Source organism: Balaenoptera acutorostrata, chromosome 13, assembly GCF_949987535.1.
Source record: "Balaenoptera acutorostrata chromosome 13, mBalAcu1.1, whole genome shotgun sequence".
Taxonomy (NCBI): Eukaryota; Metazoa; Chordata; class Mammalia; order Artiodactyla; family Balaenopteridae; genus Balaenoptera; species Balaenoptera acutorostrata.
In genome coordinates, this window is record NC_080076.1 from 62,180,308 (window position 1) to 62,203,669 (window position 23,362).

At 44.0% G+C, this 23,362-nt stretch overlaps 2 protein-coding genes across 5 annotated transcripts in view; one reads left to right on the forward strand and one right to left on the reverse strand.

Annotated features, from left to right (window-relative positions):
• MTCL1 (microtubule crosslinking factor 1) overlaps window positions 1-23,362 on the forward strand; it is a 126,014-nt gene that overhangs the window by 27,300 nt on the left and 75,352 nt on the right. The gene's annotated exons all lie outside the window — the stretch shown is intronic.
• On the reverse strand, window positions 6,732-7,061 carry LOC103011330 (60S ribosomal protein L35a-like). Its single transcript, XM_057526104.1, has one exon. It carries the CDS (start codon window positions 7,059-7,061, stop codon window positions 6,732-6,734), a length of 330 nt encoding a protein of 109 aa, XP_057382087.1.

Genomic DNA, 23,362 nt, shown 5'->3' on the forward strand with positions numbered 1-23,362 from the left:
GTTTTTAATTTTGATGAAGTTCAATTTATAAATATTTCCTTTTATGGTATCAATTCTCAGAGCTCTTTGCCTAGACCTAGATTCTGAATATTTTCTCCTGTGGTTTTTTTCGAGCGGGGGTAAGTTTTACAGTTTTACGTTTTATAAACATTTCAATCCATGGTGTCCATTTTGAGTTCATTTTTGTACCAGGTGTGAGACTCAGGTCAAGGTTCATTTTTTGCCTATGGGCCTCCAGTTCTGGCACCATTTCTTGAAAAAGGCTATCTTTGCTCCATTGAGTTACTTTTGTACCTTTGTCAGAAATCAGGGGATGTATGTGTGTAGGTCTGTTTCTGGGTGCAGTTCTGCTCTGTTGATCTCTGCCCACACAGCCTCGATTACTCAGCTGTATAAATCTCGAAAGTGCTTCCTTGGTAGGTGTCTACTCCAACCCACAGTTTGAGGGTCTCACGGGATCCCTCAGTGGCATTTCGGACCTCACATCTCTGACTTATCGGGTATATATGTGTGTCTGCATGTCCTTGCCCTTATCAAGCACTCAGTAAATATTTGTTGAATGAGTGAAGGTTTTGTCATCTTTATCTTTCTTTAAGAGCTATAACATTATCTTAAAATCTCTTGGCGGGGAATTTCTGACTCTGTAAGTGATTGCCTCAGGACAGTTCATACAGACCTGAGATTCCAGTTGAGGTCAAGTATTAATATTTTGATGATGACTGAGGGCCATCAGATCGCCCTGTTTGGTTAGCTCTGAGGTTCGGGGAGGGTCCCTCGCTGGGGTCGTGCCACACCCGGTTGTCCCTGTGAGCGGGCAGCCTCCTCTCTGCCTGTTTCCTGTATCCCTGTGGGCACCCAGGTGGCCTTTCAGGCAGAAGCAGCGATGCTATGTGAGCGGCCATCAGCTTCAGGCCACACTCACTCCCCCCAGAGATGTAAGACCCAGCCCTTCCTCTGCCCTCAGCATGGTCTGTCCTGGCACGTGGGACTCTTTTATACTGTGGAGGGCGGCTGTCAGCCTGTCATCTGCTGTTGAAATAAGGAGCTTGTGAATTTCAATGACACAGACACCACCGTTCAGGTGGCTTTTCTTAAAAAATAATTAGGGGGCTTCCCTGGTGGCGCAGTGGTTGAGAGTCTGCCTGCCGATGCATGGGACACGGGTTCGAGCCCTGGTCTGGGAAGATCCCACATGCCGCGGAGCGACTAGGCCCGTGAGCCACAGCTACTGAGCCTGTGCTCCGCAACGAGAGGCTGCGATAGTGAGAGGGCCCGCGCACCGCAATGAAGAGTGGCCCCCACTTGCCGCAACTATAGAGAAAGCCCTTGCACAGAAACGAAGACCCAACACAGCCATAAATAAATAAACAAATAAATAAAAATTAAAAATAATTAAAATGTAGCCAGAGGGACTTCCCTGGCGGTCCAGTGGGAAAGACTCCGCGGCTCCACTGCAGGGGGCACAGGCTCCACCCCGTGATCGGGGAACTAAGATCCCGCATGCTTCACGGCACGGCCAAAAAAATATATATATATATATATATGTAGCCATAGCACGTATTTCTGGATAATTTAAACTCCACTAGACGGCTAACTGCATCCAGTTTGTGCTGCGGGAATAAATAACAAACACTTCTCTTTTCAAAATTTACATTTGATGCTGGGGGGGTGGTCTGTCAAATTTATACACTGTACGTGGTGTTAGTGACGTCGTACGATTTGGATAACTTTTATCCTCAAATGCAGAATCAAGAGTCAGAGAAATAGAAATGCTTAGAAGATGCTGTCTGGTATGACTGTTTCCCGAGTACACTTTCTTGGCATTTCTCTGACTCAAGTGAGAACCATCAGACATTGAGTGGTATGATCATGAGCCAAAGAAGCTGTTTTCATTTTTCCCCTGCAGTCGTCAGGAATTATTCAGCACTGAAAAGACGCCAAGTTATATATATAGTTACGCATCTGTGCAGAATGTCTTGCTGTTGAGCCGTTGATTGCCAGCATTTGAATCCCTGACATAAGGATGAGCCTGGGAGAAATGAGAGAGAGCCCTTGAGCCTCCAGGGTGCTTCGCCCTGGGTTGGTCAGTTCCTGCGCTGAGAGAAGACTTGTGTGGGAGGCTTGGTTCTCATTTGCCCCCCCAGCATCACAGATGTTCTTTTTTGTGACCCACAGCAGGTTGACTGGGACAAGGGAATGTCCAAAACACGGAAGCGTTCATCAGATGGTTGGTGTTTGAGCATAGATGCTCTTCATCTTTGGATGCTGGGAGCTGGTCGCCCAGGCAAAGCTGTATTTACTCACCAAGCCCCTGCTTGATGAGTGGATGATTTAACCCTGAACAGCTGCAGTAGCCTCTTGTTGGTTGTTTCCCGTCTCACGCGGCTTCCCCTCTTCCGGCTGGAGGTCTCACCATAGTCTGAGCAGGGCTGGGAGCTGGAGGGGGCTGTTTGGGGGAAATCAGGGGTGGGACGTTGCGGCACCGGGTACCGTTTCCATACCCCCCGCCCCAGGGACTATTGGTCAAGGCGCTGGGAGGGGGCTGCGAAGAGGCTTGTGGATGTTCCATCATCTGTGCTTATTCAGGGGGATTAGCAACAATGTTTTTCATGAGTGAAACAAAGTCACTTCTGAAAAATCCTCCATTATTTTTGTGACTCCTAGGAAACAGGACAGTTTAAAGTTGATGTAATTTTATGCAACAGGTGCCTGTCTGTCTGGGTCTAATGCACGTGTTTAAAACACTCTTAATGGTCGAGAGCTTTTCACGCTCCTCTTGGAGGAGTCAGAGGAACTTCTCTGGGTGAAATGAGATGCTTTCCTTCTGGCCAACTGAGTCCGTGGTTGGGCCTCTCGCTTCCTTTTCAACTTTGAAGTGTCGCTGGGAGTTTCTTGTTGTTTCCAAGGGTTCTCTTGTGTAGGGTTTGGGTTTGGATTTATTTTTAAACCAGGTAACTCACAGGGTCACTAAGTGATGGGGCCCAGGTGTCGCATAACCCTCACATTGTCGTATAACATTGCACATTGGGATTGCCCGACGAATCACTGCTGAGCCAGCGCTCGGAGATGGTTTCTCAGCCTCGGCTCTGTGGGTGTTTTGGGCTGGATAACTCTGCCGCGGGAGGCCACTCTGTGCCCTGTAGGATGCGTAACAGCATCTCTGGTCTCCGCCCACTGGATGCCAGGAATAACCCTCCGTTTGTGCCAGTGTCTATGGGGAGGGGCCGTAAGTCACCCCCAGTTGAGCATCACCGGCTGGGGGAGAGACACCACGTGCACAGGCTGGCCGGATATCTCTCCCCCCAGCTCCCCTGGAGCTTCGGAGGGAAGCATCCCTGCAACCAGATGGGCGTGTGGTGCTGTCCATGTGCCCCTGGCCTTGACAGCGGAGTCCTGTTCCTCCTCTCGAGGGAGGGATGGTTTGACATGATTGTGAGGGGCTGCATAGGTTGTTCTGGTATCTCCGGAAGCCTTCTCATCTCCCTTCTCGCTCTGTACGGGCTCACATCCCCCTCCTGAGCCACCCCAGTGACGTCTGAGCTCAGCTAATTATTAGATTTTCCCAGGGGCAGGCTGGTGACACGATGTGCAGAAAGCAGACACTGCTCGTTCGCCTTTGCTCTCAACCTCTTGACAAACATCTTCAGAGGTGCCCTTTGAAATGGGAGGGGAGGGTAGACGTTTGGGTCTTTCAATGCAGGAGGATTAGAGACCAGCAGTGCTCAGAGCAGGGAATAAGGTGCGCCCTGCTCCTCGGCCTTTATTAGGAGGTGAAAGGGGTCTTGTAAACCCGTGCCGAGGACGAGCCCTTGAGCCCTGTGACACTCACCCCAGCTGCCTGGTAGAAGAATCCCTGGGGAGGTTACAAACCCCAGATGCCAGGCCACCCCCTGGCCAGTTGCATCAGAACTTCTGGGGGTGGGACCCAGGCATCTGAGGGGTTTGTTTTGTTCTGTTTCTCAGGCATCTGTGTTTTGTAAAACTTCCCGGTGCTTTTAGATCAGCTGCCGTCACTGCCCTGAGAGGATGTTGTGTCTGGAGCATCTCTGTAATTGTAGCTAAATAGTTTCCACCTAGGAGTGGAGCTGTGGGTTGGTGAGATTAACGAAGGGTAAAATAAGAGTTTGCAGGACAGGCATTTGGGGAAGAGGAGGCCTTGGAGTGACCTCTTTCCATCGAAGCAGAGGTCCAGACGACGGGCGGCAGCGTGTAACTGCCCTCGGGCGTGAGTCGGTGCCCAGCCTCGAGTTGTGTGTTTCTGAGCACAGCAGTTGTAAAGGGCCATGACCATGGGGCTTCCTGTCCATTAATTATAGTTTTCCTAAAGCACATCAGAGGCCGGATTCCAACCTGCTCATGACAGTGGACTTACCTCTCTCAGGTTCGTTGGAACCTGCCACTCATCAAATTTGCTCTGCCCCTTGAGTTGTCTTTTTTCTCTTCTATCTTTTCCCTCTTTTGCTTATCTGCAGCATGCACGCTTCTAGCTGTTGTGGATTGTGTTGTTTGTGTGCGACTCTGGTTCTCCAGGTGACCAGTGGGACAGGAACCCGCATTAGGGGGCAGGGTGGCTGTGTGGTCAGTGTCTCCTGTCCTCCTGGTAGCCTCTGAGCCTCTCCTGGGGACTTTGAAACCACCCACCCGAGCACTGGGACTTTGTTTCATTCAACTGAACACATTGTCAGTAAAAGGACACTCTTGGGACTTCCCTGGTGGTCCAGCGTGCTTTCCCTACAAGGGGTGCGGGTTTGATCCCTGGCTGGGGAACTAAGATCCCACATGCCTCGTGGCGAGGCCAAAAAATTTCTTTTTAATTTTTAAAAAGGGAATAAAAGGACACTCTTGAATTTAATGTATATAAAAATATGACTTTTACATTAAACAAATGGGAAAACATAAAATAGTTGATTACTCCCCACAATTGCCTACTTCTAATTTATCTTATGGGTCTAGTCCTTCCTTGCTTCTTGAATGAAATCTGGATCTATAATTTCTATGGTCACTCTTGAATAATACATAGCCTTCTGTTCACTTTTAACTCCCCCAAATAGTCTCATTTCTGTAATTAAAATAATGATTCTTTTATAATGATCAAACTCACTCAAGGCCATGATATGTCCCACCAGTGGGCCCATCTGACCAGTGGGTTGGCTTTCTTGTCTCTTGCTTTTGGGGCCATTTCAGCAGAATAAAGTGAATTTGGTTTGGCAAAGTGTTTGCTACTTTATTATTGGGTGCATAAAAATTCACGATTATCATAACTTGGTAGGTGGTTCTTCTATTATTAAATGCATTATCTCTGTTAGTGCTTTTGCCTTGGATTCCAATGTGTCTGATGCTGCTCTCAGTATCACATTGTACCAATATTGCTACATCGGCTTTCTTTGCAGTATTGTTTGCTGGTATAATTTTTTTACTTTTTTGTTTTCAACTTTTCTCTGTCATGTTTTAAGCAGTTTAAGGCTGAGTGTGTGTGAGAGGTAATCCACGTTTATCTTAATAAGTGAGTTTGTTCCATCTAGAGTTATTGTGATTGCACTTAGAGTTGGACTTGTTCTGCTATGTTATTTACTTTTCCTGCCACCATGTTTTTCTTCTTCTTTTTTTAACCTTCCTGCATTCCATCAAAAATACTGGGCTTGTTTTTTTAATTCTCTCTCTGTTGGTTTAGACTTTATATCTCTGTTCTTTGCAAATTTTAACAAACATACTTAAAAGTGTATTTACCATTCTCCTGAAGGACACAGACTCCTTCTGACACTGTGACTTGCTGAAAATAATTTAGTGTCAAATCCCCGCTACCCCATTTTAAGCTTCCATTTTATTTTAATTGTAAGTACTTATGCTGATTCACCTTTTAGATCTAAATTTACCAACTTTGGTTACCACTTTTCTTTCCAGGTTCTGTTTCTTCTTGCTGGGATGCATTTAGTGTTATTTCAGTAAGCATAAGTAGGAGGTAATCTCTGCACAGAGGCCTTTGTCTATCTAAAAAATACTCTCAAATGGTAATTTAATTGGGTAGAGAATTTTAGGTTAACAGTTGTTTTCCTCAGCACTTCTAAAGATACAATTCCATTATTTTTTTTTTAAACTATATTTTTTCCTTTTTTTAAATTTTTTTTTTTGTCATTTTATTTTTCTTTATTTATTTATGTCTGTGTTGGGTCTTCGTTTCTGTGCGAGGGCTTCCTCTAGCTGCGGCGAGCGGGGGCCACTCTTCATCATGGTGCGCGGGCCTCTCACTATCGCGGCCTCTCTTGTTGCGGAGCACAAGCTCCAGACGCGCAGGCTCAGTAGTTGTGGCTCACGGGCCCAGTTGCCCCACAGCATGTGGCATCTTCCCAGACCAGGGCTCGAACCCGTGTCCCCTGCATTGGCAGGTAGATTCTCAACCACTGCGCCACGAGGGAAGCCCCCATTATTTTTTGATATCTGTTGCCATTGTAGCAACTGTCAGCCTAATTGTTGTTCTTTGCTGGTAATCTGACTTTCCCTCTGGTTCCTTTTAAGTTTTTCTTGTTACCACTGCAGTTTCACTTGCAGTGATTCATCTTGATGTGGATTTCTTTTTTTTTTGTAACTTTTATTTTATTTCAGTTTTAATGAGATATAATTGACATGCAGCACTGTATAAGTTTAAGGTATACAGCATAATGATTTGACTTATATCATTTTTTTTTTTTTTAACAAGAGAACAAGTCCACAGTTTTATCTACTTTTCAGTAAGTTTAAATCCTTGAAGGGTACAGCATCACACGGATTCTGTGTCCAGTGGCCTTAGCAGGAAGGTTGCTTCCAAATTTGGCACAAACCGTGCCACTGTTTCCATGAGTGCAAGTTATCTTTCCCCAGATTACTCTGGTTTTAGGTTTTCCACCCGGAGTTACTGTGTTGTTCTTTGCTTTGTACATAAAAGCACATCTCTTGCCTAGATAGAATTCAGTTTCATCTCGAGCATATACACCTTCAGTTTTCAGGAGAGCTGTGTGCTCCCTCTGGTTCCGTACACCCTGCTTATAGTCAGCAAAAATGGCCTTGGACCACAGCCTTCCAGACATATTTGTCATTTTAGAAGTCCTGTTCCCAGCAGGCTGGAGCACCCATTCTCGGAGGTCAGGGGACCAGCACCGTCAGTCCCGTATCTCCTCCATCCTGTCCTCCCTGTTGCTGGATTCCATAGAAATCATGAGCTGGTGGAGCCTCGGAGCCGCACCAGTGCCTCGTTGAGGCATATAGCCGAGCCTACCCCACTTATTTGCCCCCAAAGTTTCATATATCATGAAATGATTATCACAGTAAGCTTAGTAAACACGCATCACCTCATATAAATACACAATAAAAGAAATTTAAAAAATTTTTTTCTTCTGATGAGAACCCTGAGGATTTACTCAGAACAAATGTCCTATATGTGGATTTCTTCTTATTTATCCGCCTTGGGACTTGCAGTGTGTTCTCATTTCTTATTGATTGTGGTGGCCCAGCCTGTCTAGCTCAGGGTATGTTTGCTGATGTCTGGGTCCAATTGCCCGGCAGTGTCTGGCAGGCATAGCTGATGACGCAGAGACTGGTAGCAGAAGGTCTCAGTAGGAGCTTCTGGAAGTGAAGATCTGTGTCCCCGAAATACAGGCTCTCTGAGGTGGCCACCGTGTAAATCTTACTGGAGTGCATTGGTCTAAAAGAATAAATATATTTCACTTTTCTTATTTCACCTCTAATGCTCTTCATGAAATAACAGTTTTAGTCAATTTCATAGTCAACAGCATTTCCCTCCAAAAACGTTTTGCCTGGTCTCCCTTTCCCATACTGGAGGGATCCTTTCTTTCCTTTCTGTCTGTAGCTATTCACTGGAGCCGCCACCGCCATTCGACTAAAAAGCTTAGGAACCCTCTGCTCTGAGCTTACTAGTGCGGTTTTTAAAAGATAATTTTATGCATTAACCATTTGCTATAGGGCAATATTGTCATTCTAGCTAAGTTACTCTATATACTAATAAGTCTTTGCATTTATGGGTCTTACAGATGTATTTTTGTCCCCAGTTTAAAGTAGGAAACTCAAAGAGTGAGTGAGTAGGCGATTTTGGTTTTCTCTTGCAAAGTTATTTTTTATAGGTGCTCTTTTATTTATTTATGTTTTAATTGAAGTATAGTTGATGTACAGTGTTGTGTTAGTTTCAGGTGTACAGCAGAATGATTCAGTTATATATATATATATATATACACACACACACACACACACACACACACACACACACACATATGTGTATGTATATATATTTATATTCTTTTTCAGATTCTTTCCCATTATAGGTTATTAAAAAATAATGCATATAGTTCCCTGTGCTATACAGTAGGTCCTTGTTGGTTATCTATTTTATATATAGTAGTGTGTATCAGTTAATCCCAACCTCCTAATTTATCCCTCCCAGTCCTTTCCCCTTTGGTAACCATGAGTTTGTTTTCTATGTCTGTGGGTCTATTTCTGTTTTGTATATATGTTCATTTGTATCTTGTTTTTTAGATTCCGCATATAAGCAATATCATATGATATTTGTCTTTGCCTGGCTTACTTCACTTAGTATGATAATGTCTAGGTCCATCCATGTTGCTGGAAATGGCATTATTTTAGTCTTTTTTATGACTGAGTAATATTCCATTGTATATGTATATTCAGCACATCTTTTTTTTTTTTTATTCAAAAATCCGTCTACATTTATTTCACATCAATTTCAATGATCATTTGTGAAATCTATAAAATATCCTTTCTGCCTTTCCTTCTTTTTTTATGGACGTAAAATTGGTATGTAAGTTTCAGGTGTACAACATTATCATTCAACATCTATGTTCATTACAAAGTGATCATCCCCCAAAGTTTAGTTACTATCCGTCACCATATACTTGACCCTCTTCATCCATTTCAACCACCCCCAGCTCCCTTCCCCTCTGGTAACCACCTATCTGTTCTCTGTGTCTATGAGTTCATTTCCATATCTCGAGTGTTGTAAATAACACTGCTGAGGACATTGAGGTGCATCTGTCTTTTCAAATTAGTGTTCTTGTATTCTTCAGATGAATACCCAGAAGTGGAATAGCTGAATTGTGTGGTAGTTCTATTCTTAACTTCTTGAGGAATCTCCATACTGTTTTCCAAAGTGGCTGCACCAATTTACATTCCCACCAACAGTGTATGAGGGTACAATTTTCTTCACATCTTCACCAACACCTGTTATTTCTTGTCTTTTTGAGAATAGGCATTCTAATATGTATGAAGTGATATCTCATTGTGGTTTTGCTTTGCATTTCCGTAATAATTAGTGACGTTGATCATCTTTCATGTGTCTGTTGGGTCCTCTGCATATTTGAAAAATCAGGTTGTTTGGGGGTTTTGTTGTTGTCAAGTTGTATGCGTTCTTTATATATTTTGAATATTAACCCCTTGATGGATATGTGATTTGCAAATAGCTTCTCTCATTCAGTAGGTTGCCTTCTCATGTTTTAAAAAAATTATTTATTTATTTGGCTGCATCAGGTCTTAGTTGTGGCACATGGGCTCTTCATTGTGGTGTGCAGTCTTCTCTCTAGTTGTGGCAGGCAGGCTCCAGAGCGCGCGGCCTCAGTAGTTGCAGGGCAGGGGGCTTAGTTGCGCTGCAGCATTTGGGATCTTAGTTCCCTGACCAGGGATCAAACTCGAGTCCCCTGCATTGGAAGGCAGATTCTTTTTTTTTTTTTTTTTTTTTTAACATCTTTATTGGAGTATAATTGCTTTACAATGGTGTGTTAGTTTCTGCTTTATAACAAAGTGAATCAGTTATACATATACATATGTTCCTATATCTTTTCCCTCTTGCGTCTCCCTCCCTCCCACCCTCCCTATCCCACCCCTCTAGGTGGTCACAAACCACCGAGCTGATCTCCCTGTGCTATGCGGCTGCTTCCCACTAGCTATCTATTTTACGTTTGGTAGTGTATATATGTCCATGCCACTCTCTCACTTTGTCACAGCTTACCCTTCCCCCTCCCCATATCCTCAAGTCCATTCTCTAGTAGGTCTGTGTCTTTATTCCCGTCTTACCCCTAGGTTCTTCATGACCTTTTTTTTTTTTCCCCTTAGATTCCATATATATGTGTTAGCATACGGTATTTGTTTTTCTCTTTCTGACTTACTTCACTCTGTATGACAGACTCTAGGTCCATCCACCTCACTACAAATAACTCAATTTCATTTCTTTTTATGGCTGAGTAATATTCCATTGTATATATGTGCCACATCTTCTTTAGCCATTCATCTGTTGATGGACACTTAGGTTGCTTCCATGTCCTGGCTATTGTAAATAGAGCTGCAATGAACATTGTGGTACATGACTCTTTTTGAATTATGGTTTTCTCAGGGTATATGCCCAGTAGTGGGATTGCTGGGTCGTATGGTAGTTATATTTTTAGTTTTTTAAGGAACCTCCATACTGTTCTCCATAGTGGCTGCACCAATTTACATTCCCACCAATGGTGTAGGAGGGTTCCCTTTTCTCCATACCCTCTCCAGCATTTATTATCTGTAGACTTTTTGATGATGGGCATTCTGACCGGTGTGGGGTGGTACCTCATTGTAGTTTTGATTTGCATTTCTCTAATAAGTAGCAGTGTTGAGCATCTTTTCATGTACCTTTTGGCCATCTCTATGTCTTCTTTGGAGAAATGTCTATTTAGGTCTTCTGCCCGCTTTTTGATTGGGTTGTTGGTTTTTTGATATTGAGCTGTATGAGCTGTTTTTATATTTTGGAGATTAATCCCTTGTTGGTCGCATCATTTGCAAATATTTTCTCCCATTCTGTAGGTTGTCTTCTCGTTTTCTTTATGGTTTCCTTTGCTGTGCAAAAGCTTTTAAGCTTAATTAGGTCCCATTTGTTTATTTCTGTTTTTATTTCCGCTACTCTAGGAGGCAGATCCAAAAAGATGTTGCTGTGATTTATGTCAAAAAGTGTTCTGTTTTCCTCTAGGAGTTGTTTAGCATCCAGTCTTACATTTAGGTCTTTAATCCATCTTGAGTTTATTTTGTGTATGGTGTTAGGGAGTGTTCTAATTTCGTTCTTTTACATACAGCTGTCCAGTTCTCCCAGCACTATAGGTACTCTCAATGCAAAGCCCCGTGGGTTGATAGCATGATTTTTGAGGAGCTAGTCTTTAATATTTGGAGACAAGTTGGCCAGTAAACACAAATAATTAGAAAACTACCTTGGGAGATTTGGGAAATCTGGCGGACCATTTGCAGAGAATGAAGGCATGGTGTTTCGTTTGCTTTTGGAACGGGAACTAGAGCTGCCTCTTGTGAGCTTGCCCTGCAACACCCCGCCCCCGAACACATTCTGCCCAAGAGCTGCCTTTTCAAGTCAGGTTGGACTGACCTGGTTCGTGGGTGAGTAGAACACGGTGCTTTGAGAGTCGGGAGGGAAGCTCACCGAGTCCTTCTTGGCCAACTTCTACCCTGCCTGGCTCTTGCCGCTACAGCGTAGCCACAGACCAGGCTCCACGGAGCGAGACATCACAGAAGAAAACCTCAGCACCAGGTGCTGTGTTGGAGGGAGGGTCCAGTTAACTCGTGGAAGACACCGCAGAAGCCTGGAACTGGTGGGTTTCAGCGCATGTCCTGCGCATCTGAGAAAACATCCCTGAAATGTGGGAGCTAAGGGGTGGGGGCAACTGTAAGGGGCGGCAGAGGGCTGCTGCCGGGAGGCAGGTTCCCCGGCAGGACTGGGGTGTGTGCACAGTAGGGGAGAGGCAGTGACCGAGGCCTGCCTGCCAGGAGCATGAACGTGCCTTCCTGTAGAAATCCCTCTGCGTATCTGTGGCGTCTATAAGAGATCCTGTGCTGCCTGGGATGTTTCTTCCCTTGTTATTAAGGACACATGTTCCAGAGATGCACGCCAGCATCTGTCAGAGAGGTCAGAGTAATTCAAGAACGGGCGAGAGCATTATTTATCTTGGTGAAGTCTGGTCAGGGAGGGCTGTGTGCACGTGGATGTGCTGGACGGAGGGTCGCCCCCGATGGCTGTGATTGTAAAGAGGAGGGGGGAGTAACGTAACTTGTCTCTGGGTTATGAAAACAACCATCTCCTTGGAAAACAACTGAGCGTCTCCCGGAGCCTGTTCTGCTGAGTGAGTTTGGAGGCGAATGTGTCCTAGTAACTGGTTAGTAAAGAAATAGTTGTATGTTGCTCTTTCACTCACTCACCTCCATCTGGCTTGTTTCTTCCGCTAACCAAAGTCCAGTCTTTAGAGCTCTCTTACTGCGTTCAGGGAAGCAGAAACCTGCTCAAGTATGAGAAATCCTTAACAAATAAGATAATGGCCATTTCGAGATAGTGCTTCATGCTTGGGGTTTATTTGCACCTTTCAGCCCCTGTGAGGGGAACTGTTTCATCACCCCCATGGGACAGATGCCCCCGAGCCCAAGGAGATGAAGGCGTGTAACCTAAGACAGTTCCTTGTGAGAGCCTTGTGGCTGCAGAGAGTGAGCTTGCTCAGGGCAGGGACTATGGCTGTCATTGTGTCCTGAGTGCCAAGGTGGTACCTGGGCCAGAAGTTGCTCTCATATTTGGTCAGTGAAGTTAAAAATGGAGCATCAGAGCAGGTCTCTGCCTCTTGGGTCTTCACCCCCCAGAAGCAGTGTTCTCGCCACGAAGCAGTCCCAGACCATCTCCTCTTTTGCAGAGGACAGTGTTGGGGCCCAGAACAGTTAAGCGACGTGACCAGGGTTTTCTCAAGTGCCAACTGAGTGGTCTTCTCACCGCACGCCTCATGCGGGAGGATACTTGCTTTGGGCGAACATTTCGAAGTGGGATGAGTGGAAGGTTGGAGGGTCGTGGGATTTTTGTTGTGAAACCTCGGTCAGGTCTGCAAAAATGATATGGGTTGCTGATGGCAAACCGCACAACCGAGAAAAGACTGCGGGATGGGAAACGTCAGTGGAATAACAGCTGAATAGAAAACTGCAGGAGACGAGAGGAGAAGGCCCGATGCACCCACCGTCCGGGAAGGGCGTGAGGGAAGTAAGCAAACAAATGGTTTACTCTCGACCCACGCGGTAGGAACTCGCACGTCAGTTAGCGGGTGCCGTAAATTGCGACGCGCTTGCTGCCGGGAGTTCATTTCTCTGTGCTCATCACATCGGGTTAATGGAGAGTTAAATGGCTCTTGCAACAGGCTGGCTGGAGGAGCTGGGAGCCGGGTCCTGTGTCCCGGGGCCTGGCCGTGCTCTTCAGGGGAGGCTCCCTCGCCCCTGCTCCGAGCTGCTTCCATTGCTGCCTGTCTGGCTCCTCCCGGGGGGGCTGCAGCAGAAGTAAGTCACTCGCTGGCTAAAATGAAGGTTTTTCAGGACTGTGTTCCTTTCTGGAGGCTCTAGGAGAGGATCCATTTCCTTGCCCTTTCCAGCCCCCAGGCACATCCTCATTTCTGGGCTCAAACCCTCTTCCTGCATCTTCAGATCCAGCAATGGCAGGAATCTCTCTCCTGCTTCCATTTCCAAGGACCCTGATGACATGGAGCCCACTGGGATAACTCAGGAGAGTCTCCCTATTTCAAGGTCAGCTGATTAGCCACTGTAATTACCCTTTGGCATGTGGCATCATGCAGTCGCAGGTTCCATGGATTAAGGAAGCGGGCCTTTGGGGGAGGAGGGAATTGTTCTGCCTACGGCAGCAGGCAAACAAGTTTAGAACTGGTGAGGCTAGAGCTCATTTATTCTTTCCTGCAATTGCATAGTTGGGAAATTGAGGGCTGGGGCATGACATTTATTATGCACCACTGGGTATTAAATGCTTCCAATGCTTGTCTAATCTTCACGACCACCCTTTGAAGTGGGCATTTTTATGTTCCCACTTTAATGATAAGAAAACCGAGGCTCACGGCTGACAAGCCTGCCCTCTGTCAGCCTGCTGTGTGTCACAGCCGGTAAGTGGCAGAGCTGAGAATCTCACACCTCCAGGTGTCAGAGGGCCCAGCCCATCCATACCCTTCCTACCACATACCACATGCTGGGTGGGTGTAGTTCCCTAACAGATCTCCGGTTTCCTGCCTGGTGTTCTTTTTCCGTTATACCATTCTGCCAGCTCACATTTTCCTCCAGTGATGGAGCAATAATACATTTTCCAGAATGTATTATTCCTTCCTTTTTCAAGGAAGATTGCAGTATCATTGGTATTTTCGAGCCTTTTTTTTAAAAAATAAATTTATTTATTTATTTATTTATTTATTTTTGGCTGCATTGGGTCTTTGCTGTGCACGGGCTTTCTCTAGTTGTGGCGAGCGGGGGCTACTCTTCGTTGCGGTGCGTGGGCTTCTCATCGCGGTGGCTTCTCTTGTGGCGGAGCACCGGCTCTAGAGCGCAGGCTCAGTAGTTGTGGCCCATGGGCTTAATTGCTCCGCGGCATGTGGGATCTTCCCGGACCAGGGCTCGAACCCGTGTCTCCTGCCTTGGCAGGCGGATTCTTAACCACTGCGCCACCAGGGAAGCCCTTTTCAAGCCTTTTAAACTTTTGTAGCTCCTGTTTGCCGTCTCTAAGGGGCACCATGTTTTTCTCATCCCCTCGGAGCATGATTTTTTATTGTATTGATAAATTGCCCAGTTCAAACACATCAGAAGATTTACGTGGAAATTCTAAGATGAAAACTTCACCTGGTCCCCATTCTTCTCCCTACCTCTTGCTGTTTCTTGGGACTGAATCCTGTATTTCTTTTATTGTCTTTGGCACATTCCTTCTGTCTGTTTTGTTTTTTCTTTAACAAGCTTGGATACTTTTAAAAAGAATTGAACTCCGATGTGCGTATGACCCATTTGAACCCTGGTGTAATATCTGTCAGGTTCTGTGAAAAGCTACAGCAGCCCCTTTGTCAAAGACCAGGGCCCTTACATATTGTTTTCTGTTCCTTTTAATCTTTGTAAGGCTCTGGGCTGGGCTGCACTGAAAATCTGAAGAGCCCCTCATTCCCCAACCCAGCCTCATAGGTTCCCTTGTTCTGACGCCTGTGCAGGGCCCAGAACAGGGCAGCCAACCCCACAGAAGTTGTCCAGCCGTGGTCTTCGGTCTCCACGAATCCCATGATCCACAAGGGGATAAGAGCTGGGGAGAGGTCTGGGCTGCTCACAAAGGATCAGAGGGACAAAGTCACCTCCTAATATGTGAGAGGGTTTGAGATTTGGAGCGTCTCAGTCGTGAACTAAACTCATTATCTTTTGCAAATGCTATTTTTAAAAAACATTACAAACGATATTATACAGAAAAATAATATATTTAAAATATGTATACATATATGTATATATACATGTATATATATTACATATAATATATATAAAATTTAAAGAAGAAAGTAAAAAGAATACTCATCTTAGGCAGTAGAATGTTACCAGTTTGTTTGACAATCCGTGTAAGATAATCTGTCACCCTCAGGTCAACATCATCTTGAATTCTGTTTTTTTCCTTGCTTTTCTTTATAGTTTGCCAACTGTTTGTATCCCAAAGAAGTATATTGTTTATTTCTTCTAATTTTTATTTTATATTGGAGTATAGTTGATTAACAATGTCGTATTAGTTTCAGGCATACAGCAAAGTGATTCAGTTATACATACACATGTATCTATTCTTTTTCAAATTCTTTTCCCATTTAGGTTACTACAGAATATTGAGCAGAGTTCCCTGTGCTATACAGTAGGTCCTTCTTGGTTATCTATTTGAAATATAGCAGTGTGTATATGTCAATCCCAAACTCCCAATTTATCCCTCCACCCCACCTTTCCCCTTTGGTAACCATAAGTTTGTTTTCTAACTCTGTGAGTCTATTTCTGTTTTGTAACTAAGTTCATTTGTATCATTTTTTAAGATTCTGCATATAAGCGATATCATATGATATTTGTCTTTCTCTGTTTGACTTACTTCACTTAGTATGATAATCTCTAGGTCCTTCTATGTTGCTGCAAATGGCATTATTTTATTCTTGTTATGGCTGAGTAGTATCCCATTGTATATATGTACCACATCTTTATCCATTCCTCTGTTGATGGAGATTTAAGTTGCTTCCATGTCTTGGCTACTGTAATAAATAGTGGTGCAATGAACACTGGGGTGCACGTATCTTTTTGAATTATGGTTTTCTCCAGATATATGCCTAGGAGTGGGATTGCTGGATCATATTGTAGTCCGATTTTTAGTTTTTTAACGAACCTCTCTACTGTTTTCCATAGTGGCTGTATCAATCTACATTCCCACCAACAGTGTAGGAGGGTTCCCTTTTCTCCACACCCTCTCCAGCATTTATTGTTTGTAGGCTTTTTGATGGCCATTCTGACTGGTGTGAGGTGATATCTCATTGTAGTTTTGATTTGCATTTCTCTAATAATTAGCAATATGTTGCAATGTTGGCATTTTCACGTGCCTCTTGGCCATCTGTATGTCTTTGGAGAAATGTCTATTTAGGTCTTCTGCCCATTTTTTGATTGGGTTTTCTTTTGATGTTGAGCTGCATGAGCTGTTCGTAAATTTTGGAGACTAATCCCTTGTCAGTCACGTCGTTTGCAAACATGTTCTCCCATTCTGAGTGTTGTCTTTTCGTTTTGTTCATGGTTTTCTTTGTTGTGCAAAAGCTTTTAAGTTTAATTAGGTCCCATCTGTTTATTTTTGTTTTTATTTCCATAACTCTAGGAGACAGATCAAAAAATATATTGCTGCAATTTATGTCAGAGTGTTCTTTCTATGTTTTCCTCTAAGAGTTTTATAGTATCAGGTCTTACATTTAGGTCTTTAATCCATTTTGAGTTTATTTTTGTGTATAGTGTTAAAGAATGGTCTAATTTCATTCTTTTACATGCAGCTGTCCAGTTCTCCCAGCACCATTTATTGAAGAGACTGTCTTTTCTCCATTGTCTAGCCTTGCCTCCTTTGTCATAGATTAATTGACCATAGGTGTATGGGTTTACTTCTGGGCTTTCTATCCTGTTCCATTGATCTGTATTTCTGTTTTTGTGCCAGTACCATAGTGTTTTGATGACTGTAGCTTTGTAGTATAGTCTGAAGTCTGGGAGCCTGATTCCTCCAGCTCCATTTTTAAAGATTGCTTTGGCTACTTGGGGTCTTTTGTGTCACCATACAAATTAAAAAATTTTTTGTTCTAGTTCTGTGAAAAATGCCATTGGTAATTTGATAGGTATTGCACTGAATCTGTAGAGTGCCTTGGGTGGTATAGTCATTTTGACAATATTGATTCTTCCAATCCAAGAACATGGTGGTATATCTTTCCATCTGTTTGTGTCATCTTTGATTTCTTTCATCACTTTCTTATAGTTTTCAGAGTACAGGCCTTTGCCTCCTTAGGTAGGTTTATTCCTAGGTATTTTATTCTTTTTGATGCAATGGTAAATGGGAGTGTTTCTTTAATTTCTCTTTCTGATCTTTCACTGTTAGTGTACAGGAATGCAAGAGATTGCTGTGTATTAATTTTGTACCCTGAAACTTTACCATTCACTGACAAGCTCTAGCAGTTTTTTGGTAGCATCTTTAGGATTGTCTATGTATAGTATCATGTCATCTGCAAACAGTGACAGTTTTACTTCTTTTCCAATTTGGATTCCTTTTATTTCTTTTTCTTCTTTGATTGCCATGGCTAGGACTTACAAAAGTACGTTTAATAAAAGTGGTGAGAGTGGACATCCTTGTCTTGTTCCTGATCTTAGAGGAAATGCTTTCAGCTTTTCACCATTGAGTATGATGTTAGCTGTGGGTATGTCATGTATGTTGAGGTATGTTCCCTCTATGCCCACTTTCTGGAGAGTTATGATCATAAATGGGTGTTGAATTTTTTCAAAAGCCTTTTCTGCATCTACTGAGTTGATCATATGATTTTTATTCTTCAGTTTGTTGATGTGGTGTATCACACGGATTGATTTGCGGGTATTGAAAAATCCGTGCATCCCTGGGATAAATCCCACTTGATCATGGTGTATGATCCTTTTAATGTGCTGCTGGATTCAATTTGCTAGTATTATGTTGAGGATTTTTGCATCTATGTTCATCAGTGATATTGGCCTGTAATTTTCTTTTTTTGTTGTATCTTTGTCTGGTTTTGGTATCAGGGTGATGGTGGCCTCATAGAATGAGTTTGTGAGTGTTCCTTCTTCTGCAGTTTTTTGGAATAGTTTCAGAAGGATAGGTGTTAACTCTTCTCTAAATGTTTGGTAGAATTTGCCTGTGAAGCCATCTGGTCCTGGACTTCTGTTGGTTGGGAGTTTTTTTTTTTTTCTTTTCTTTTTACCCTTTTGGGAAATTTGATATTCTAAACTAGGTAACTCCAAATTTTAAAATGCCAGCTTTTTCATAAATTTTTGTACAATTCCATTTGCAGTTACATATAAACTTAGATGTTAGTGATATTTTTAAAAATAAAAGGGAAGGCTTTTGCCAACTTTAAAAAAAAAAAGTTTATTTATTTATTTATTTTCTTATTAGTCATCCATTTAATACACATCAGTGTATATATGTCAATCCCAATCTCCCAATTCATCCCCCCACCCCCCCACCACTTTCCCCTTGGTGTCCATACGTTTGTTCTCTACATCTGTGTCTCAATTTCTGCTCTGCAAACCGGTTCATCTGTACCATTTTCTAGGTTCCACATATATGCGTTAATATACAATATTTGTTTTTCTCTTTCTGACTTACTTCACTCTGGTTGGGAGTGTTTTAATCACAATTTCAGTTTCATTACTTGTGATTGGTCTGTTCATATTTTCTATTTCTTCCTGGTTCAGTCTTGGGAGATTGTACCTTTCTAAGAATTTTTTCATTTCTTCTAGGTTGTCTATTTTATTGGCATATAGCTACTTGCAGTAGTCTCTTATGATCCTTTGTGTTTCTGTAGTGTCTGTTATAACTTCTCCTTGTTCATTTCTAATTTTATTGAATTGAGCCCTCTCCCCTTTTTTTGTTGATGAGTCTGGCTAAAGGTTTATCAATTTTGTTTATCTTTTCAAAGAACTGGCTTTTAGTTTCATTGATCTTTTCTATTTTCTCTGTCTCTATTTCATTTATTTCTGCTCTGCTCTTTATGATTTCTTTCCTTCTACTAACTTTGGGTTTGGTTTGTTCTTCTTTCTCTAGTTGCTTTAGGTGTAAGGTTAGGTTGTTGATTTGAGGTTTTTCGTGTTTCCTGAGGTATATTGTTTAGTTTTGCTTATTTTTGAACAAGCAATGGGATGGAGTCATACTGTAGATAGTCTTCTGTGACATATTATATCACTGGATGGTACAGTTTTGATATTCATCCATGCTGATGCAGGTAGCTGTAGTTTATTCATTGTCGCTGCTCTTTGTGACGGGCACTGTCTGGATTTCCCTTCTTTTGGGTTGTTTGGTTGCTTCTCATTATTATAAAACCGTGTTTCTGGTTATTACATAACTATGTCATAAAAACATGCCTCGCCATCTCCTGGTTCCTGTGTGTCATAACTTCTCCAATGTATATTCCTAAGAGGAGGTGTGCTGGGCTATAGGATGTGTATGTGTTCAATTTATGTTATTTTTATTATTTAAAAATTGTGGCAAAATATACATAACATAACATTTACCATTTTGACCATTTTTTGGTGTACAGTTTAGTGACATTAAGTTCATTCACATTATTGTGCTGCCATCACCAACATCCATCTCTAGAGCATTTTTTCATCTTATAAAACTGAAACTCTGTACCCATTAAACACTAATTTCCTATTCTCCCTCCTTCCAAGCCCTTAGCAGCCACCATTCTACTTTCTGTATCTATGAATTTGGCTACTCTAGGTACCTCACATAAGTGGAATCATGCAATATTTGTCCTTTTATGACTGGCTTATTTTTCTTAGCATGATGTCCTTGAGGTTCATGCATGTTATAACACATGTCGGAATTTCCTTCCTTGTTAAAGCTAAATAATATTCTATTGTGTGTATTGACCACATTTTGTTTACCCATTAATCTGTCAGACACTTGGGTTGCTTTCACCTCTTGGCTCTTGTGAACAATATTGCTATGAACATGGGTGTACAAATATCTCTTCAAGTCCTACTTTCAATTCTTTTGGGGTACATACCCAGAAGTGGAATTGCTGGAACAGATGGTAATTCTATTTTTAATGTTTTTGAGGGACCTCTATTCTTTTCCACGATGGCTGAACTCTTTTACATTCTATCAGTTATGCACAAGGAGTTCCAGTTTATCCACATTCTCACCAACACTTGTTATTTTCTAATTTTTTCATAGCCTCCGTCCTAATGGGTGTTAAAAGGTATCTCATGGTGGTTTTGACCTGCGTTTCCGTAATGACTAGTGATGCTGAGCATCTTTTCATGTGCCTATTGGCCATCTGTGTCTCTTCTTTGGACAGATGTCTATTTAAGTCCTTTGCATATGTTCCATTTTACTAAGAAATGCCAAATGGTTTATCAAAGTGGTTGTAACAGCTTATACCTAACCAGCAATTTATGAAAATTTCATTATGCATATCTGTGCCAACTCTTGTATGGTCAGACTTTTTGCCATCTGCTGAATGAAATGATGTATCCTTACGGTTTTAGCTTGCAGATGCTATAAATTGTCATCTTCTGGTTTGTGATGTATCGTTCTCTTTTTTTTTGGTAATATCTTTTGATGAACAGAAGTTTAAATTTTAATGTGGTTAAATTGTTCAGTCTTTTCCTTTATGGCACATGCTTCCAGGTCATGAACATATTTTCCTATAATTTTTTATAGGTTTGCCAACTTTCATAATTAGGCTCTTCACCCAAATAGGATTTAGCTGTGAGGTAGGGTGTGAGTGGAGCTTTTCTCATTTCCCCAGGTGGATGACCCGTTGAATTGTTTCTTAGAGCAGTCTGCCCATTATCAGGGACCTTCTGCAAACTGTACACCCCCTTCCCCCTATTCTGACAAGTGAATCCTGAAGTGTGTGTGTGTGTGTTTGTGAAAAAACACCCAGTGGACTCTGACCTCTGCTCTTGCCTGGGAAGCGCTGCCACGAGGGGGAATATCTCACCTGTTGACGGGCTGCTGGAGTGTATTAGTAGAGTGGTCTGTTAGTCACGTGTCTTCAGCTCTGTTCAGAGCTAACCGGCTGCCCTCTCAGGGTTGGGCCTGGAACCTTGTCTTGTATTATATACTTTTACATGTCTGTGTTCTGAAGAAATGAAGAGGGTTGATTGGCAAGTTTATCACAGGTAACATGAGGCAGATGTAAGGATGCAGCATGCTGTGCGTAGCCAAAGGGGTGATGGCACTGGTTTTCCCACCTGGCAGATGTTTTCTTGACCTGTCCCCCCACGTCCTCCCTGGAGATGATGTTTCCTAGGAGGCCAGTGTTTTCTTTTTTAATTGGGGTCGTTCCTGCCTCCCTCCCTAGGCAGGTGGTCATGAGGACTTGGGAGGCGTGTCTAGGTTGCCTAGGGGATACAGCCATGGCTGTCACTGCTGTTACCGGCATTGTTATTTTGGGCCAGGTTGAGGGGCATGATGGGGGGCGTCCCATGCAATTCCAATCCACAAAACCCTGGAGATGCTAAAGTGGGTGCTCCCCCACGTGATTCCTTGTCCTCTTTGGAGTAAAATAAGGTTGGGGGTAAATCGGTGGTCTTCCTTCTCGTAAGGAAGTCTCTCTCCCAAGGTGCTTTTAGGAGCTGCAGACCCTGCTGGCACCTCCCCGCCGCTACACTTGCTCACCATCCCGCCACCCCTGGAGAGCTGAGTCCTCACTGTGGCCGAGCCCAGAGCTCCTGGAGCGATGGATGTGGGTTATTGATGCGGGATGATTAAACAGATAATTATCTCATGATATCTGGTTGTAATGAATAAATACCTGAGGATTGGGTGTGCCTACAATGGGATTTTTTTTTTTTTTTTGAACTGGACTGATCTCTCTGGGCTTCCCATGGGAAAACTCTGTCCTTAAGAGACTTAAAACGCCGAGTTCACTGTAAATGCAGAAAAGGGGGGGCGTTCTGTTCTCAGAGAAAGCAGACAGCAGCTGAATGGACAGGGGGCCAGTTGCAGGTTGAGCTTGGGAATCTGGCTAAACTTGCAGGTTCGCTTCTCTCCACTGATAATCACAGCGGTCATTCTTCCCGAGTGTCCTGCAATGGCCTGGTTCTTCCCAGTGGAAATCTGAAAGGATGCTCAGCTTTCTGGAGTGACTACGTCCACAGCCTTAGACCTTCCCTGCCGGGTCCCCAGGTGCTGCCAATCCACATGGGTACTGGGGACCCCTGGGCTGCCATCACAAAGTGCCACAAACTGGGTGTTGGCTTAAAAACCAGAAGTTTATTCTCTCCCAGTTGTGGAGTCTAGAATCAAGGTGTCACAGGGCCACGCCGTCTCTGGGGTGGGGGGGTTCTGTCCAGGCCTCTCTGCCCTTCTGCTGCTCCCGGGCTCCCTGGCTTCAGCTGCCTAACTGCCGTCTCTGCCTCCGTCCTCACAAAGACATCTTCCCCTATGCGTCTGCGCCCCACAAGCTGTTCTCTTTCTCTCCCTCCCTCTCTCTCTCTGTGTCTCTCTGACTCTGCTCCTCTAACGAGGACACCAGTCATGCTGGATTAGGACCCACCCTCCTCCAGGTGACCGCATCTTACCTCAGTGACATCTGCAAAGACCCCGTTTCCAATTAAGGGTACATGCGCAGGTACGGGGGTTAGGATTGACCAGATCTATTTATTTATTTATTTATTTTGGTTGCACCAGGTCTTAGCTGCGGAAGGTGGGCTCCTTAGTTGTGGCATGTGGGATCTAGTTCCTGACCAGGGATTGAACCCGGGCCCCCTGCATTGGGGGCGCAGAGTCTTAACCACTGTGCCACCAGGGAAGTCCCATTGAGCAGATCTTTCTGGGGGACACAGTTCACCCCACAGCACTGGACGCCCAGAGATGGAGAGAAAGCCCCCGGAAACTCTCGTAGGAATGTGACATCCACACGCAGTGGGCTTGCATGTTGGTAATTCATTTTATTGTCCTTCTCTTAAACTGGAGGGTTCGCCTAAGCAGGGCTGCCTGGCCCCGTCCTCACCGCCTCCCCCCAAGTCCCCCACGCTGGGGTCCCCCGAGAGAGGCCTCCCGCGGGGGTCAGGACAGCTGGCTGGACGTCACCCCACCTCCCCTTCCTCACTTCCGTGTCGTGGTGGGTCCACTAGTCCTCAGTTCCCAAAGCCAAACCCTCAGAACCGCCCTTAGCCGCCATCTCTGCGGGCCCCGTGGGGTCTCCTGGTCCTGCCCCTTCGGTTCCGGCCTCTATTGCAGGGGTCCCATCCCCCCTCCTCGGCCCCGCCCTCCAACCAGTTCTGCACAGTCTCTCCCGGGCCCAGCAAT

Coding starts and splice junctions, on each gene's coding strand:
- LOC103011330 (XM_057526104.1), bottom strand. CDS start 7,061: ATGTCTGGAAGGCTGTGGTCCAAGGCCATTTTTGCTGACTATAAGCAG.